At 43.9% G+C, this 17,204-nt stretch overlaps 1 protein-coding gene across 1 annotated transcript in view; it reads left to right on the top strand.

Moving 5' to 3' along the window:
• The window catches only part of EIF3H (eukaryotic translation initiation factor 3 subunit H), a 275,031-nt gene that overhangs the window by 219,227 nt on the left and 38,600 nt on the right, over window positions 1-17,204 (top strand). The window contains exons 4-5 of the mRNA XM_082259568.1: window positions 10,635-10,734; window positions 14,872-15,021. Of these exons, the coding sequence (XP_082115694.1) occupies window positions 10,635-10,734; window positions 14,872-15,021 (250 nt within the window). The remainder of the gene's footprint in view (window positions 1-10,634; window positions 10,735-14,871; window positions 15,022-17,204) is intronic.

The raw sequence follows: 17,204 nt of genomic DNA, 5'->3' as shown, positions 1-17,204 counted from the left end.
GTGGTCTACCTCGAGGGTTTTTTCTGTTTGAAAAAAAAAATAAAAAATTTTTTCTCTTTTTTGTTGAGTCTCATCATTAAGGATGAGCATTGTAAACTTCTAGTTGGCACCGGTTGGGCCTTCTAGATTGGGATTTGATTTCCATTTTCCCACCCCTCAGTTGTGATACTGCTCTGGGACGTCCCGAAGGTGGTGTATCACCGAGGACTACGTCTGTCAATGAGCGCTAGAGAAAAATGGATTTTTGTAAAATCTTACCGTAAAATCCTTTTCTCTTAGCTCATTGACAGACGTAGTCCCCGCCCCTCTGTTTTTTGAGTTGGGTTAAAATCTCTAAAGACTGCTTTTTCACATAACTGATTTGCTGAGGCAGAGAGAGAGAGGATATACCCTCTGGGACTGCCCCTGGGGTGTGGCCAGAGCTTTTTAATTTCCTGTCTAGTCCTGCTCCTGTGGAGGCAACATAACCCGAAGGTGGTGTATCACCGAGGACTACGTCTGTCAATGAGCTAAGAGAAAAGGATTTTACGGTAAGATTTTACAAAAATCCATTTTTTCAGCCAGCCAATGGTTTTCATGTCTTCCATTATCTCCTTTGTTATAAAGCTCCCCTTGTTACAGAGCTCAGCTGCTCAAGCTGCATCAAGTGAATAGGTCAGAGATAACCTATACTGCTCTGGGAATGTAATTTCTTTGCAATGCATTAAGTGTATGTTTTGTAAAAACAAGGATTGTTAAAGAAAAAGTCCTGCTTCCCATGCTACCCAACACTGTTCTATTCAAGAGGAATCTCCACAGTGGTTCCTTCTCCTGTCCTGTAGTAATGTGGAAGGAGCCACTGTGTCCTCACTGGGGAGTAACTTCCGATAGGGCCAGCAACACAGCTTGGGATTTTAGTACAGCAGAGTAACTCCAATTTTGCTCCCCTCTGGGTGATCCATGGAAATTGCAGGGATTTTAGCAAACACTGTCACAGATTCCTATATTTTGTTATCCTGAAGAAATAGCGTTTTTTCTGTGTCCATGTGGAAAGTGAATCTAATGGGAGTGGTTTTATAATTATCAATAAGTTACTGCAGGGAATATTGCAGAGTATGCATCCCTTTAGATGTGATTTCACTTTGGGAGTATCTTGCCAAAAATGACGTTTTTGATCCAGATTATGCCAATAAAATCTGATTTGTATCTTAGTGTAGACTTCTGTGGAAAATCAGTGAGCCAATCACACAAGCAGGAAATGACATATCAAGGGGATGTCCTGTACTCAATCTGTGTACAGAACTCCTTCAGGTAGCCATATTGCATTACAATGCAGTAAAAAGGAAAGGTACATTTTTTTTTTTTTTTATAACATTCAATTGCATACATTACGACTTGTATTTCAATTTGGTTGCTGTAGTACTTTTTTTTTTTTTTTTTTTTTTTAATTCACATTTTTTTTTTTTTTTTACCACAAGTGGAGTTACCCTTTAACTTCTTTTCAGCGATGACAGTACAGTGCCTTTGCGGCACTGAAATCCCAAACCGTGCCCAGGTTTCCCCTGATAGACTACAGAACAGCTCCACCTTATGATATGAAAATCAGAAGGGGATGCATTCTGTTGTCCAGCAAGGAAGAACTGAGCAGGGCTGACCACACAATCTGAAACAAACTTGGGAATGTGGATTGGATGGATCCAAAAGATGAGGATTCAAAACCAATTCACAAGAAAGAGGTGATCAAAAATAGGTGCCAATGATACATTGAAAATAATAATAACCGAGGTGTTTGAAATGGTGAAAAATAGAACAATGTTTATTTAGGCACTTGTGCCTGGTGAAGGAACACATAACATATGTGAAAACAGAACATGATAAAATCAATTAAAACCACATAAAAACAATGGATATGCAGCAACTGTACCCATAAACATTGATGAAGTATTATAATGCACAGCATGTGGTGAAATCACCTGTTGAATGAAACAACATAGAAAAACTCGGCTATTATGGGGATGTTTGCACAGCGGAAGATAATCCTAGGAAATAGGAATGGTGGGGCTGTAGCGCTGTGTCAACTACCCAATGGAGTAGAGTGAAATCCTCTGGGAAAAGTCCAAAATCAATATTCAACAATGCAGGATTGTCCGGTCATGGACTATATCACTGTGGCATGATAGACAAGCAAGGATTTAAACAGGGATGATGTTGAATTGCAGTGAATGGTGATATCACTGAAGATGCTGGCAGCCCAGAAAAACAGTGCACTTCTCTCCAATGGCAGCCGTCGGGTCTGGTGCATGAGATATCACCTGTCCCCTGGGTGATGCACTAACAGACCATGTGGTGTGCGGGGATGAACAGTAATGAAGTCCTCCGTACTGGGCTGAGGAGAGGCGGTATGCACTGTTGTAAATGTGGGCTATGTAGGAATAAAGTTCATACCTCCATATGCGGTGGCAAGACCCCTCCGGCTTCAACAGTCCTCCGTCGGCGTCTTCCCCTCTGTACTTGGCTCAAGCCTCGCTCTGAGTAGCGACGAATGGGTCCGTGGATGTCGGCCCTACATCACATCCGGTGTGGCGAGCAGTACGCTGGGGGAGCCTAAGTTGAGCCAGTGATGGAGGGGTCGAGAGTGCCCCGAGGAGGTGGGTTTAGTTGGTGCAATCCAAGTAACGCTGGAGCTGACTAGTTTCACCGACCAGACGTCGGTTTCATCAGAGCTGATTACTGAGGGGATGGGTGTTCACTTTTATGATAATCCGTCGTCTATCAGCAGATTAGACACAGGTGCCTTTGATCAAGGGAAGACCAACGGTGAATGCAGACATGATTAGACCACTTAATGTCAGTGTGTCACCTAAGTAATTAAAAAGTGAACATCCTTCTCCTCCTGGCGTTTATCTATGGATATTACACCCCCGAGATCAATCAGCATTTCACTCTTGTGGGCGATAGTAAATCAGTGTAGTAAAGCATGATTCAACTCAGGGGTGAAACAATTTAATTGAAAAAACATGAGGGTCAACAATTAGCATAATGTAGCAGACCAGAACATGGGAGCTAACACTAGCATGAATGAATGAACTGAACAAATTAGGCAAAACAAGAAAAACCAAGATATCACCAGTGCTGCACCAAATGCTAAGCGACATAGTGCTCGCCTGCGCAAAAATTATGATTGGTGTGCCCTTCGCACAGGCTTGCTGGTACCAGCAGATGTCCCTGTACAGAGGTATACAAACCAATAGTATAGATTATAAATGGTCAAGAAAAAGAGGTTAAGACAGAGATATCCCATAGATCAGATCAGTTAGAAACCGTCATATATAAGGCAGCTGTCAAGAGACTAGCTATTTCTGGGGGGCTGAATCATTCATTACATAGTTTTATTTATATTTTTAATCCCCTTGGGAGGTAAGCAAAAAACATATAGATGGCGTTATTGACTAGAACAAAAATGGAAATGGCAGTCGTTAAACTCACCGTAGGTGCCAGATTTCCCGTACAGAGAAAGTGCCACGAGGCCACCAGAAAATATATCGGATGGCCGCATGACCAGTGATATCTGGTATGGGTGATGAAAGGCCTTAATATCTTATTATATAAGTGGATGATACCGCGAGTCTGTGTTTAGGAGGGGGGAACTCCTGGTGTACTGAAGAATTTTTATGTTAAGTATCTCATTTGACAATCATAACAGACTCGAAAATAGAAAGCCAGAACAGCCAGAAAGCATGTAAGTTAGTGTACAAATAGAGCATTAAGAAAAAAGAGGTGGCGATCAAGAAAAGACTCAAGAAAGAGCACGATCCTGGAGATAGAGGAATGTCAAGAATACATTAGGAAGTCAAGAAGGGTTTCAAACTAAACTCGACGTTTAGGCCTGCAGGGGCCAAAGACCCCATTTTATATATCCATAATTTTTCCTTTTGGAGTAGCACAGTGTCAAAGTCCCCACGCCTAGCAGATAGTTTAAGGGCGTAGATACCACGGAATAAAAGTCCATCAGGATTGGCACCGTGACACTCCAAAAAGTGCAAAGGAATGGTTTTATTGTCAATTTTGTTCCGTATATCGGCCAGATGTTCCAAAATCCTAATTTTTAATTGACGTTTGGTTTTCCCAATGTATATTTTATTACATGGGCATCTAAGTTCGTAAATGACCCTTTCTGTTTGGCAATTTATGAAACTGTTTATGGTAAACTCTTGACTCCTATCACAACTAAAGAAAGTCTTGGAATTTATCACAAGTTTACACACAGAACATTTTCCGCATGAAAACATCCCTCTAACAGGGGGCAAAGAAGTTAACCAACTGCGTGGTGTTTTAGTTTTCACAAATTCAGAATGTACCAGGCTATCCTTGAGATTTCTGGCCCGTTTAGCGGTAATTAGGGGTCTGGGTCCCACAATTTTTTCAATCAAGGGTGACAGCGTGAGGACCTGCCAATGTTTGGTGATCACAGATCTTACTTGGTCCCATTGCGTACCGTACCGTGTTACAATCCTCGGATGGGTTTGCTGGGTTGATTCGGATGAAGGTGGGGGACCCCTATATGTGAGGAGTAATTCCGACCTCTGTCTGGACCCTACTTTCTTACGCGCACGCCGGATAGTATTGTGTGAATAACCGCGTTCTCTGAAGCGTTTGTACAAGTCACTAGCCTCGGTTTGATAGTCAGCACCGTCCGTGCAGTTCCTCTTCAAACGGAGGAACTGCCCGACGGGTATGCCGTTAATCAACGATTTTGGATGGTGGCTATCCGCTCGAAGTAATGTGTTAGCTGAAGTTGCCTTACGGTATGTGGTAGTTTTAATCAGAGGCCCTACGCGTGAGATTAGGAGGTCGAGGAACGGTAAATCATTCATGGTGGCTGTATAAGTCAATCTTATATTCCTATTATTGCAGTTCAGCCCGTCAACAAATGCCTCCAGCTCTGACATCGTTCCCCCCCATAGGAGCAGTACATCGTCAATGTACCTCAGCCACATAAGGGAGTGGCTGAGGTACATTGGGGATGGATAGACAATTTGCTCCTCCCAGAGTCCCAGATGGAGGCATGCGTAGGCCGGGGCCCACGGTGCCCCCATCGAGGTGCCTCTGGTCTGCTGGAAAAACGAGGAAAGGAACTGGAAACAGTTGTTGTCCAGCATGAACTGCAAAAGCTCAACCACTAACTCGTTGTGAGCTCCAAGGTTAGGGAATTTTTGTTCCAAAAAATGGGATACGGCTTGTAGGCCCCATTCGTGTGGTATTGACGTATAGAGGCTTTCAACATCAATACCCACGAATATTGCCTCAAGGGGAACATGGAAATCAACAAGTTTGCTAAGTACATCCCTAGTGTCTTGTACATAAGAGGGGAGTTCAGTAACTAGCTCCTTTATCAGGGCATCGACAAATTTACCCACTCGTTCCAACGGACCACCAATAGCGGAGACAATCGGTCTTCCAGGTGGTTGGGTTAGAGATTTGTGCAATTTTGGTATGATGTAAAAAGTGGGCACGTTGTAGCACCTGACAAGGAGATAGTCTGACTCTTTTTTGGAAACCAGGTTGACCTCCCTAGCCAGCTTGATTTTTTGGTTCAGTTCAACGACAAGGGAGGGAAAGGGATTGCTTTTAAGTTTAGTATAAGTGCTTGTGTCATTTAGTTGTCGCAGCACTTCCCTCTCATACATGTCCTCCTCTAATAGGACGACATTGCCGCCCTTGTCACTGCATCTGATCACTAAATTAGGTGCTGTCTCCAGTTCCCTGAGTGCTCGTCGTTGGGACCTAGAGAGATTGTCGGGCTTCCCCATATCCTGCCAATTGATTTTCCGAAGGTCGTCTTGCACCAAATCAAGGAAAATTTTTATGTTTTTATACTTTGTGAGGGGTGGCATCTTGGTAGATCTAATATTGATGTGGGCATCACGTCTGATTTTGTCCGGATCGTCAAGCTCATCCTCAGAGGGGTCACCCTCCAATAATAAGGACGTGAGGGTCTCAAGAGCCTCTTTGTCCTGTTCAGTGAGTGGGATATCCTGGTTGTTATCACTGTTGGTAACTTGGTGCCACATTTGGAAGATGACCCTCCTAAGGAATAAGCTGACATCCTTATATACCTCAAACTCGCACATGGTAGCAATGGGGGAGAAGGAGAGGCCCTTACTGAGTAAGTCAATATGTCTCTGCTGTAAGTTGAAACGGGATAGATTAACAACCTTGAGGTCTAGACTTTCTTGGTTTATCTCTAATGTTTCTGGCTGGATCGAGTTGCTCTTGGTGGAACAGTTTTCTGTGGAATTTGTTTGTTTTTGACCTTCTGATTGGTTCTTTCTTTGTATATTATTTTGGGGTTGTCTATTTGTTGTAATGGTCCCCCACTGTTTTCTTCCTCTGCCCCTGGCACTAAAAAAGAGACAGACTTGTCTTCTGTATCACTGCCAGAGGAGTATCCCTTATTTCTACTGTGGTTCCTGCGTTGTCTATAGTTTCCACGAGATCTGCTCCTACTTCTAACGAGGGTGGGGTCAAAAAGATCCTCCCGTTCGCAATCTGCAATGTTCTGCCTAAATTTGTTTTGTTTGGAAGTCTTGAGATTCTTTTGAGTTCGCTCTACCTCCTTTTTGAGATTGTCATTGAGTCTGACAAACTCTTCCTTCTCTTGAAAGGATTCCAAGGCAGCGGTGCTCTTTTCTATATCTGCCTGTAGTTCCTGAAGTTGGAGTTTCTCTTCCTCAATGATCAATTTCATTAAATGGACACCCCGGGCAATGCAATCCTCCTTCCACCGAGCCAAAAACCTGGGAGTGTGGAGGTGTTGCGCTGGTATTACCCTCTCCCGTAAACCCCTTGGGATGATGTTATTATTCACATGGGATTGTAGGGACGCTATGTCCCATTTCCTATTTTATGATTTGATAACCAATTTTTTGTGTTGTCTAAATAACTCGGCCAAGGGTTCTGAATTAGGAAGGGATAATTCAGGTTGGGTCTCAAAAGCTACCTCAATTTCCTGCTCAATTGAAGAATCTATACAGTAAGCCATGGGTATGGATAGTCTGGTGCAGCACTGATGAAAAACAGGTCGTCTGAGCACAAGTAATAAGAAAACACAATTGCCTATAATGGCCCTCAATGAATTGACCACACAGCCTGGGATTTTAGTGCACCAGAGCCACCAGTGTTGGTTCGAACATTAAGTTAGTAGCTCACTGGATTTCTGACAGATTAACAGGTATGCATTTGCAGTATTTATGTACAGATAGACATTTTTATGTATTTTCAGAGATGTTCATCATTCTTTTGTCCCTGCATACACCTTTAAAGTGCTTGTAAACCCTTGCTTTAAAAAAATGCCTATACTCGCCTGCTCTGTGCAATTGTTTTGTTCTTCTTCTTCTGGGGTGCCTTACCGACACTCCAGGCCCCTCCTCTTCATCGGGTGCCCTCCCAGAAAGCCACTTTCCATGGGGGCACCCATGCGGGCTCGCTCCTGAGTCCCGCTGCTGCGTCCATTGACACAGACGGTGAGTCTCGCCCCCGTCCCCTCTCTTGTGTCACAGCTTTTGGTTGACAGCAGCTGCTGCCAATGGCTCCTGCTACGATCAGTCTGTCCAATGAGGAGAGTGACAGCGGCTGGAGCTGCTGGGCTTGTGCACATCACTGAATCGGATCAGGCTCAGGTAAGAAAAGGGGGGGGGGGGTCTATCTGGGTGGGGATCTACAGCACAGAAGGTTTTTCACCTGAATGCATTAAGGTGAAACACCTTAAGGCCCCTTTCACACAGGCGGACCGTTCAGATCCGCCTGTCCGTCTTTTTTTGGCGGATCTGAACGGTCCCCCCATGCATTCCTATGGGGCATCGGATGGCAGCGGAGACATGTCCGCTGACATCCGACCCGATCCGTCAAATCTGGACGGATGGAAACCCTATTTTTCCATCCGTCCAGCGGATGGGATTGGATGAGAACGGACCGACGGTCCGTTCCCATCCAATTTCCCCCATAGAGATGCATGGGGAACTGACAGCTGTGTCTCCGCACACATCGCGGAGACACAGCTGTCCTCCTGCTGCTCAGCGGGGGATGGGCGGCTCGATCCCCCGCTGAGAAAAACGGAATCCGTCCGACGGACGGGGATAGTGTGAAAGGGGCCTAAGACTTTACAACCACTTTAACTAAATCTAGATTTTATATATGATTAGTTGCAAAAAAAATGTAGTATTAAATTATATGTTCTTGCAGGCTGTAGATTTTCAGTAACTGATGCTAATTCAATTTAGTAATTTAAGAACTACAATAAAATGTCGCAGAAATCTGTCAGATTTAAATGTGTTCCTTGTGTAGTTATTGTGAATGATTAACAATAAAAATAAAAAATCAATGAAACATGTCTTTTCAATGGGTTTGCATAAAACTGTATGCTTACTTTCTAATATTTTCATGTCTCAGGAATTGGAGAAAAGGATGTGGGCCCCTTTAAGGGCAGTAGCTGGCTGCTCTCACATTAGGGAGCTTGCTGGCTGCTTGTAGGTTTATTGTATTAGTTGTCAGCCCCAGGACATTTACAGCTGTGTATACTCTACGGAGTACACGTCTGTTACAGAGTTTTTCAACCCAGCGTCATTTTGAACAGGCATCGGCTCCCCCAGCCTTCTGGGTTTGACCTTGTTCATATTTCCTTGGCAAGAGGTTGCACAGGGATAATCATTGTAATTTACATGAACTTATTATGATGAGAGCCCTTCTCCATTCAGTACCAGCATGCAGGCTTAACTGGCCACTGCTGCTAGAATGGCATCGTTTTTGAAAAATATTTTTTCCATTTAGAACCCTTCACACTCAAGTTGGGGTTAAGCACAGAACTTTGTTCTGTGCATAGCAAGGCCATTCATTTTAGATTGCATCTTTAAAAATACTGTGCGTGTCATTTGAACTGAGCTGCAAGGCACCACAACGCACATAATGTGCTAAAAAAACAAGTCCAGTATTGTCTGCTGCCATGCATTGAACTGAATGAGTTGCTGTAATACAATACAAAAAATAGCACATTAACCTGCCTATGGTATAGCACCACAGTGGAATGGTCCTCTAATTTATTTTAAATTCATTTTTAAAAATAGTTTTTAACAGAAACAAAGCAATCTCTTCCACCTTACAAGTCTGATCCATCATCAAAGTTCAAACATGTAGTCAAATGTGGACAATAAAGTGACAAATGTTTGTGCAATTGCAGTAATTTTTCCCCTCGTGTTCAAATTTCTATCTGCAAAGGCTTGCCTAGCACACACGATGAAAAAATAACCGCTTTCAGAGCAATTGTTCGATAATAGCGTTATCACAATGATTTGTGATTTCAACAAAAAAACTGCATGGCCACTTTAAATGATCATTTTTAATAAAAATGGAAATCACCGGTTACATAGTTGGTAAGATTTAATAAAGACACCAGTCCATCCAGTTCAACCTGTGTGCATGTGTCTGCCAATAATAATTCGCCGATCCCTGTATATTGCTTTCACAAAGATGCCCATTCAATAGATTTTTTTTTTTTTTTAAACCATCGCCGTCCTCTAGGCAGTTTAAGGTTAAACCATGTCTCCAGTTTTAATCAGTGGTCGCTTGTCGTCTTAAGCTCCCTGGGACTGAATCATTTTCTTCCTATGCTAGAATCCCCATTGAGGTATTTGTATATGGCTATCATCTCTTCTCCGGGAATAATATGTTTAATGCTTGAAGTTGTTCCTCATAACGGAGGTCCTCCAATCCTCTTATTAGCTTTGTTGTCCTCCTCTGGACTCTCTCCCGTTCTGAGGACTGGAGACCAAAACTGGACAGCAAATTCCAGATGTGGCCAGACCAGAGGTCCCCCCCAAATCCCAAACCCCCCCCAAGTATCGGGATTGCCGTTTTATCTCGGTCGGAAGTCTTTTTTTTTTTTTTTTTTTATGCATACTTTTATTTTGCTTTCTGCAGCTTGGCAGTGTATGCCATCCTGACGAAAATCTGTTCTATTTTCTACAGTATAACATTGCATAGATTGTCACCATTATGTCCTTATGCTGAATGCAAACTGATTTAGTAGCGTGGAAAGCAACCCCTGACTCCTAACCCCCCCCCCCCCTTCTTCTTTTTTTTGGTCTTTTGTTTCTAAGGCTTGGTTTACACTGCTGCAATCTGATTTTGATCCAATTTTCAGACCCATTTGAATGTGGTTTGCTTATTCTATGGGGCTCCATGCTGGAATTGCACCAAAGTAGCACTGGGACTTGTTCCTAAATCCTGCAGTGCTGAGTTGCATTCATGTAAATGAAAACAATGTGATTTCCATTGTCATGATGGTGGAGGATTCACTTCCACCTGGAAGATTTGCCCGAAAGTTCTGCTTAGTCTGGCTGCAGGGGAATATGGGAAAATGTATTTCAGGTTGATGTCAGGTTATGGCCCTCCTTGCCTTAGCACCGTTGGGGTTTGCTGGGTAGCATTAACCGATTACATAAAGATTTGACTCTGAAGCAATGTTTTGTTTAGGATAATGCATATTTATGACTTTTTAAATAACAGTAGATTTTATATTCTGTTTATCAAAGGCACTTTTGGATGTTTTTATAATGTATCTTTTGCCTATGAATAACGCTCTCTCTCTCCTGCTTGTTTAGATCCCATTAAGACGGCTCAGGGCTCACTGTCGCTTAAGGCTTATAGGCTGACTCCGAAACTGATGGAAGTCTGCAAAGAGAAAGACTTCAGTGTGGAAGGGTACGTGTTCCCAGTGTCTGCATGTTGCTTGTTTCTCACATTAGGGAGGTGCGAGGTAAGCTGTAGAGAGCACCAAACTGATCACGTGTGCTTCAACAATCATACCTCCTCAATATCCTCTTCACTCTGTCCCTACATTTATTCCATTATCCTTTTTACACCAGTGACACTTCAACGTTTTAAAGCAGAGCCCCTCCCATTGAAAACCATGTGCTGCAACACTCGTACATCTGCACTTAGTTTTTTTTTTGGTTTCAATGCAGAGTCCCACAAACACCTACTACATCTGCCCATGCGGTCTGCCATGTGCTACTCCTATGATGGCGTGGCAACAATGCTCTGCGTCTCCTGAAATACGAGCACCCTTGCACTACATTGGGCTGAGAAAATGATTGCCGGGAGTGTGCCTATCAGCTTCCTCACTTCATACAGGTGCTTTTAGGCTTGGTTCACACTGCTGCGACCCAAAAAGTAGTGCGACTTCTAGAGCAACTTTGCTTTGCCACTAGCTGGTGACTTTGATGGACTTCAGTGTGACTTTCGTGTTTTATCGCTTTGGCTAATCATAACAATGTGTGCGACACACATTGAACCTACAAAACCTTATGAAGTTGCAATCAAAGTTGCAAAGATAAGACAAAGTAACAACGTTCCTCTGACTCTGTGATTTTTAGCGTTGCAGTCTATGGCACTCATGTCGCAAGGAAGACACAGAAAAGTAGTGCAGGAACAATTTTTTTTTTTGAGATGGCACAGCAAGACGCAAGAGAAGTCACAGTAGTGTGAACCAAAGCTTAGTTGTGCTTAAATCTTAAAGCGTATTTAATCTCACAGAAATATTCACACACTCATTCCAGTGATGCGACAATCCCTAGCCGACTGTTGTCATCCTCTCCATGGGTACTGCCAGGTGCTGAGTTTTCGGCCTCTTGGTTGGCCAGTTGGGGAATGATGTCATCCCATGCATGTGCATTGGAGTCTATATCTTTGTCACAGCTGGAGTGTGCGGGGAATGCACGTTGAGCTGCGCATGTACTGCTCAGTGTGCATTCTATAGAAGACTGTAAGCAGCCAGGTTATTGCAGAGGTGACAGGTTGGGGAATGACGTCATCCCATGCATGCACACTGGAGTGTATCTTTCTGTCACAGCTGCAGTGTGGGGGTAAAACGCTGAGCTGTGCATTCAATAGAAGACTGTGTGCAGCCAGGGTAATATAGAGCTGCTTGCCTACATTTTCTCAATCATTCATCGACTGATACAGCGCTTCATAAATCATAACTACTGGGTTATATGGCCTCCTCCAGGAGTAGGACTAGGCAGAAGTAAAAACACCTGGCTACGCCCATGGGCCGTCGTCTGCTTGTTATATAACCCGCCCTCTGCTCTGCTCTAGGTAATCCGTTTTAATCTGTCTAGTCAGGAGTAAGGACCTAGGCTCCTGGCTGGGATCTCTGGTCCTAGCAATTTTTTTCTCCTTTCTTACATCTTTTATTTTTTCTCTCTGGAGATGTACAATCAACTGCCGGTGGGTGATGGGCTGGATAATCTAGATCCAGTGGTCCCCTCAGCCCAGCCAGCAAACACACGCAGACCGCAGCTACATGCTAGGTCAGCTGTGACATAGCCTCACGGACAGAGGCTGACCCACGAGTTAAACGTCTTGCAGGGTCGCATGCCACTGGGCTTGAGTCTTAGTCAAAGCAGTCCCTTGGCTGACAGCTCCCCTACTTCGGCGGCGAGGATTCTGTCTGGAGCGTTACCTGCACCATGGAAGGGTAAGTACAGCGCCCCCCTTTTGGCGTTTTTTTTGGGGTGGGTGCGGGTAACCTCCAGGGACAGTTGGACCTGCCTGCAGGTTCCCTCCTCCCATCCTTAAAAATCCCATAGTGAGCTGGGCTTTCCCCACTCCCTTTCCCCCCTGGCTGGACCTGGAGTCTGGTGGGGTCCCAGGGCAGAGAATGCAGCGGAGACCCCTGGGGTATCCCCCGCTTTCCCCACTCTATAAGGGTCCTGGGATAGTGTTTACTGCCATGGTAGTCTGGTTGGGTCCCAGTGTAAGAGACCCCTAGTTGCATGCCCCACTGTTTGTAGCATGGGTACAGTGCAGAGACCGGATCAGAGTGTGCAGTGGAGTCTTCCCTAATGTGCCCTACCTTCAGGAAGATGCAGCGTTGCAGAGGGCACAGGGAAGATCCTGGCAGCTATCTGTAGCTGATGGTGGCCATTTTCTATTAGTCTGGCTGGTCTCTGGTTGGCAGCCATGTTTGTGTAGCCCAATTTCATTGGGCCATTTTCCCTTAGTCTAGTGGTCTCAGGTTGGCAGGCAGGTTTGTACAGCCTGATGATGTCTTGGGCCATCTTCCCTTAGTCCGGGAGATGCTGGAGACAACCGAAGCTCCTCCTCTTCCTCAGTTTCCTCTTCCTGTTCCCGGGACATATGAACAGGGGTGGCGTCCATGGTGACGCTGGGTCTGAATTTTCGGTGCTCCTCTGATCGATAGGGTGAGTCCTTGGGGGGGGGGGGGGGTCCCTGTTTTCTCTCTTTCTGCGCTGATAGGTACCCTGAACCTTGGGGGGGTCCTTTAGTGATGCCAAAAAGCGTTTTTGGACTTCAAGGTCCTCCTCTTCCTTATTGAGCCTCAGGGTTACATCTCCCCCCCACTGACCCCCTCATGGAGGTGGCGGGTCCCTTGGAACCCCAGCTTCCCATGGTTGCACTGATGGTGGTCCTGCAGTCCTTATGGTATGGCGTGTGGGCAAAGGCCCAGGAGGAAGTGTCTCCTCCCCCCCCCCCCCCCCCCCCACCTTTCCCTGCTCAGTTTCTCATCTGATTCTTAGCCGGATGCCACCGTGGAGTGGTTTCCCATCCACGGGGACTTAATATCACACCCCTAGATCCATCAGATAGTGAGGATGATTACTCCATGGTCGCAGCAGCGAATGAAAAAGCGCTGATAGACCACTTATCACTGCAGTGCGTGAGACTTTAAAAATGGAGGATGTGGCTGATGTAGCCACGGACGTGGCTGTGTCGGTACGCAGAAGTCATCTCACACCCCAAAGGTGTTTCCTTATGTGCATTATTTTGACAGGTTTTCCTGTAGGGCAGTGTTTCTCAACTCTGGGCCTCAGAACCCACTAACAGGCCAGGTTTGCAAGATAACTGAAATACATCACAGGTGATCTATTAGTGATTGCAGTATTCTAGTCTGCATCTCCCCAAGGTGATACTTAAAACCTGGCCTGATAGTGGGTCCTGAGGACCGGAGTTGAGAACCACTGCTGTAAGTAATGGGAACAACCAAAATGACCCTTTGTGGTCCCTAAACGTTTTGCTGTACGTTTTTTTTTTTTAAATAAGTGGACTATTCCACCAGTGGTGGACCCTCCTGTTTCTAGGTTGAACAAAGTTACAATGATCACAGTTGAGAAATTCCCTTTCCTTTACGGACCCAGCTGACAGGAAAGCGGAGGCTGTGTCACGCAGCATGTTTACTATGGCTGGTTCGACATTGCGGCAAGTCTTTGCCTCAGCCCTGGTGTCTCAGACCCTAACTGAATAGGCCAAGCTTTTAAAAGATAACTTAGTTAAAATTTTTTTTTTTTTTTTTTTTTTTTTTTTTTTATCTTTAGGCAGTTTGTGTCCTGTGTTCCAGTTCCCAATCTGAAGGTTTATTAGTATTGTCCAGCCTTTGAAATGACATGTAGTGTACTATCTGGTTTAAAGCCATATTGTCAGTCCCATGAAAAAAATCCAAATGTAAGTCCCATTCAGAAATAGAGCTATTGTACTCTCCTCTCAATTGACCATATCTCCTACCTCTCTAAAGTTTCCAGCCCTTTATCCTCCATTGGATACTACCGGAAGTATGAAATACTAAAGAGCCTGATGGAGGTTGTAGTGCTGGAAAGGTAGGAAACACGGCCACTGGAGCAAAAAAACTCTAATAGGCCTTTGGCAGGGGGCATGCATTAGGTTTTTTTCATGCCCCTCATTTATCAAATGTTCTTTCTGTTCCATTGAGTTTAAAGAAAGTCCAAAATATACAGCTGAAAGTCACCAGTTGCTTTTCTGTCTTTAAATCAAATTGATTGCTGTGTTTTTGATCAATTGTGACCTGTCTCTTGTCTGCAGATTGAAAAAGGCAAGCATTGCCTTCGAAAACATGTTCGAAGAGGTTCCTATTGTCATTAAGAACTCTCATCTCATCAATGTTCTGATCTGGGAGCTAGATAGAAAGGCACCTGTGACCGAGAAACATGAGCTTCTTAGTCTGTCCAGCAGGTGAGAATGGGATTGTTTTAAACCATAAAGCCTCTTTTTCCTTAATATTAGCATATGCTTAAAGCAACTGTGTTTTCTAGCATAAAAAAACTGGAATGGTGCCACTGTGTTAAAGAATTTTGCAACTGAAATGTTTGGTCGTACTCAGGATTTGGCTGTCACTGCTAAATGATACTTTCAGATGTGTCAGATAGTGACAGATACGCCCCAAAATTTAATTTGCTGGCTCCTACATTAACTACAAAAAGGCAAAGTATGTGAGTGTCAACAATATTAAATAAGTCCAGCTCCATGTTTGACCGATGTCCTGAATGAGCCCTACTACACATTAGGTTTGTCTTTAAAGTGGGTGCACCTGACCTGAAATATGAACAAAGCATAAAAACTCTATAGTGTGTGCTTGTCTCAATGAACCACTTCTGAATCACCCTATAGCAGATTTACTGCTACAGGGTGGCCCTCCTGTGCAGGATCCCACATATATATAAGGTTCTGCAGTTCTGCCCACAGGGGGCGCAAGCGCGTGACACCGGTGGGCCGCTCGATTCATCACAGCAGAAGCCAAACTGTGGATGTCCCCCCGACACCCACTGATCATTAGTAAAACACACAAAACAGAGATCTGCCTATGTAAACAAAGCAGATCTCCGTTCTTACCGGGGGGGGGTGGATGGATTTTATGTCCCGCGAGTAAAATCCATCTCTTCCCCTAGTAAAAGCAGCACATACAGTACACACAAACACTGGCTAGGCACACAGTTAACCTTTTGATTGCCCTAGATGTTTAACCCCTTCCCAGCCAGTGTCAGTACACTGACAGTGCATATTTATAGCACTGATCACTGTTTCCAGCAATGTGTCAAAGGTATCTGTTAGTATCTAATTGTCCGCTGCAATATCGCAGTACTGTTATAAGTCGCTGATTTCTGCATCACTAGTATAAAAAAAAGTAAACCACTTAATAAATGTATACTATAGCTTGTAGACGCTCTAACGTTCACATAAATTAATAGTTACGCTTATTGGGATTTTTATTTCCCAAAAATCTGTAGCATTATACATATTGACCTACATTTATGAAGAAATTTGATGTTTTTTTATTTTTTTTATTGGATATGTTTTATAGCAGAAAATAAAACAAATATATTTTTTTGTTTTATAGCGCTTAAAAAAGAAAATAAAATGTATTTGGGTAAAGTGTTGCATGACCACACAATTGTCCCTGAAAGTAATGCAATGCCGTATCGCAAAAAATGTCCTGGTCAGGGGGGCATAAATCTTCTGGAGGTCAAGTGGTTAAGAGCACTAAGTGTCATATCTCTCTGCATGCCTCATTCCTCTGTTATCAACATATATCACTTCTGACAAATTTTCCTGACACCAAGAGAAAAAAGGTGACCGGTGGGAACTCCAGCTGGTTGACAGCCTCAGCTCCGTTCCTGTGTGTGGTTGGGGGGACTGTCCCTTCCCTCCAATGAGCTCTGAGCTCTGCAGTATCTAACTTTAGCTCTCTGTTTTCTGATAGCGCAGATAAACTTTCTAATTCAGCACTTTGAACAGATGTAGAGAGGACTGCAGATAAATGGATACAACTTTTGTAGGAGCATTTTTTTTTTTCATCTCTGTGTATTATCTAAGCCTCTTCACTTGTTATATCAGGAGGTTAACAACCACGTTAACCATTTTATCCTGGTGACCTGCACGACCCTTTTTTTTTGCCTCTGCTGCAAGCCTAACTAATAAGGGGATAATTAGCTCCTGAATGCCATGGCTACTTATGCTCACTGCTGGGGAGGGGGTAGTCATTGTACAGAAGAGTTTTACAAAGTAGCAGCCATCATGACATGGGAGAACACTTCATTAATTAGAGGTAGGTTATATTCCTATATTCCTGGTGCTGCATTGTCAAGAAAAAAAATAAAGGAGAAGTTCACGTTTCATGACCGGTTAGATCCACGTTCAGGGTGTAACATGTTACTAAATCAGCAACCCCCACATCCGCCATTTTTTTTTTTAAGGGGGAGCTTTAAATTTCAGCTTTAATTTTTTAATTTTTTTTTTAATTAAGATGGGTCTCGCTTATCAGCGTCTGAAAATAGCATAGTTTGATGTAATTTAGAAAATGATCACATCCAAATCTACCTTGTCAATATTGAAAGGTGTGCTTGGTGCTGATTAGCTGT

The sequence above is a fragment of the Pelophylax lessonae genome (assembly GCF_965119305.1).
Source record: "Pelophylax lessonae genome assembly, chromosome: 5".
NCBI classification, from domain to species: domain Eukaryota; kingdom Metazoa; phylum Chordata; class Amphibia; order Anura; family Ranidae; genus Pelophylax; species Pelophylax lessonae.
The sequence above is the reverse complement of the archived record's forward strand: the minus strand, read 5'-3'. Positions and strand labels throughout refer to the sequence as shown.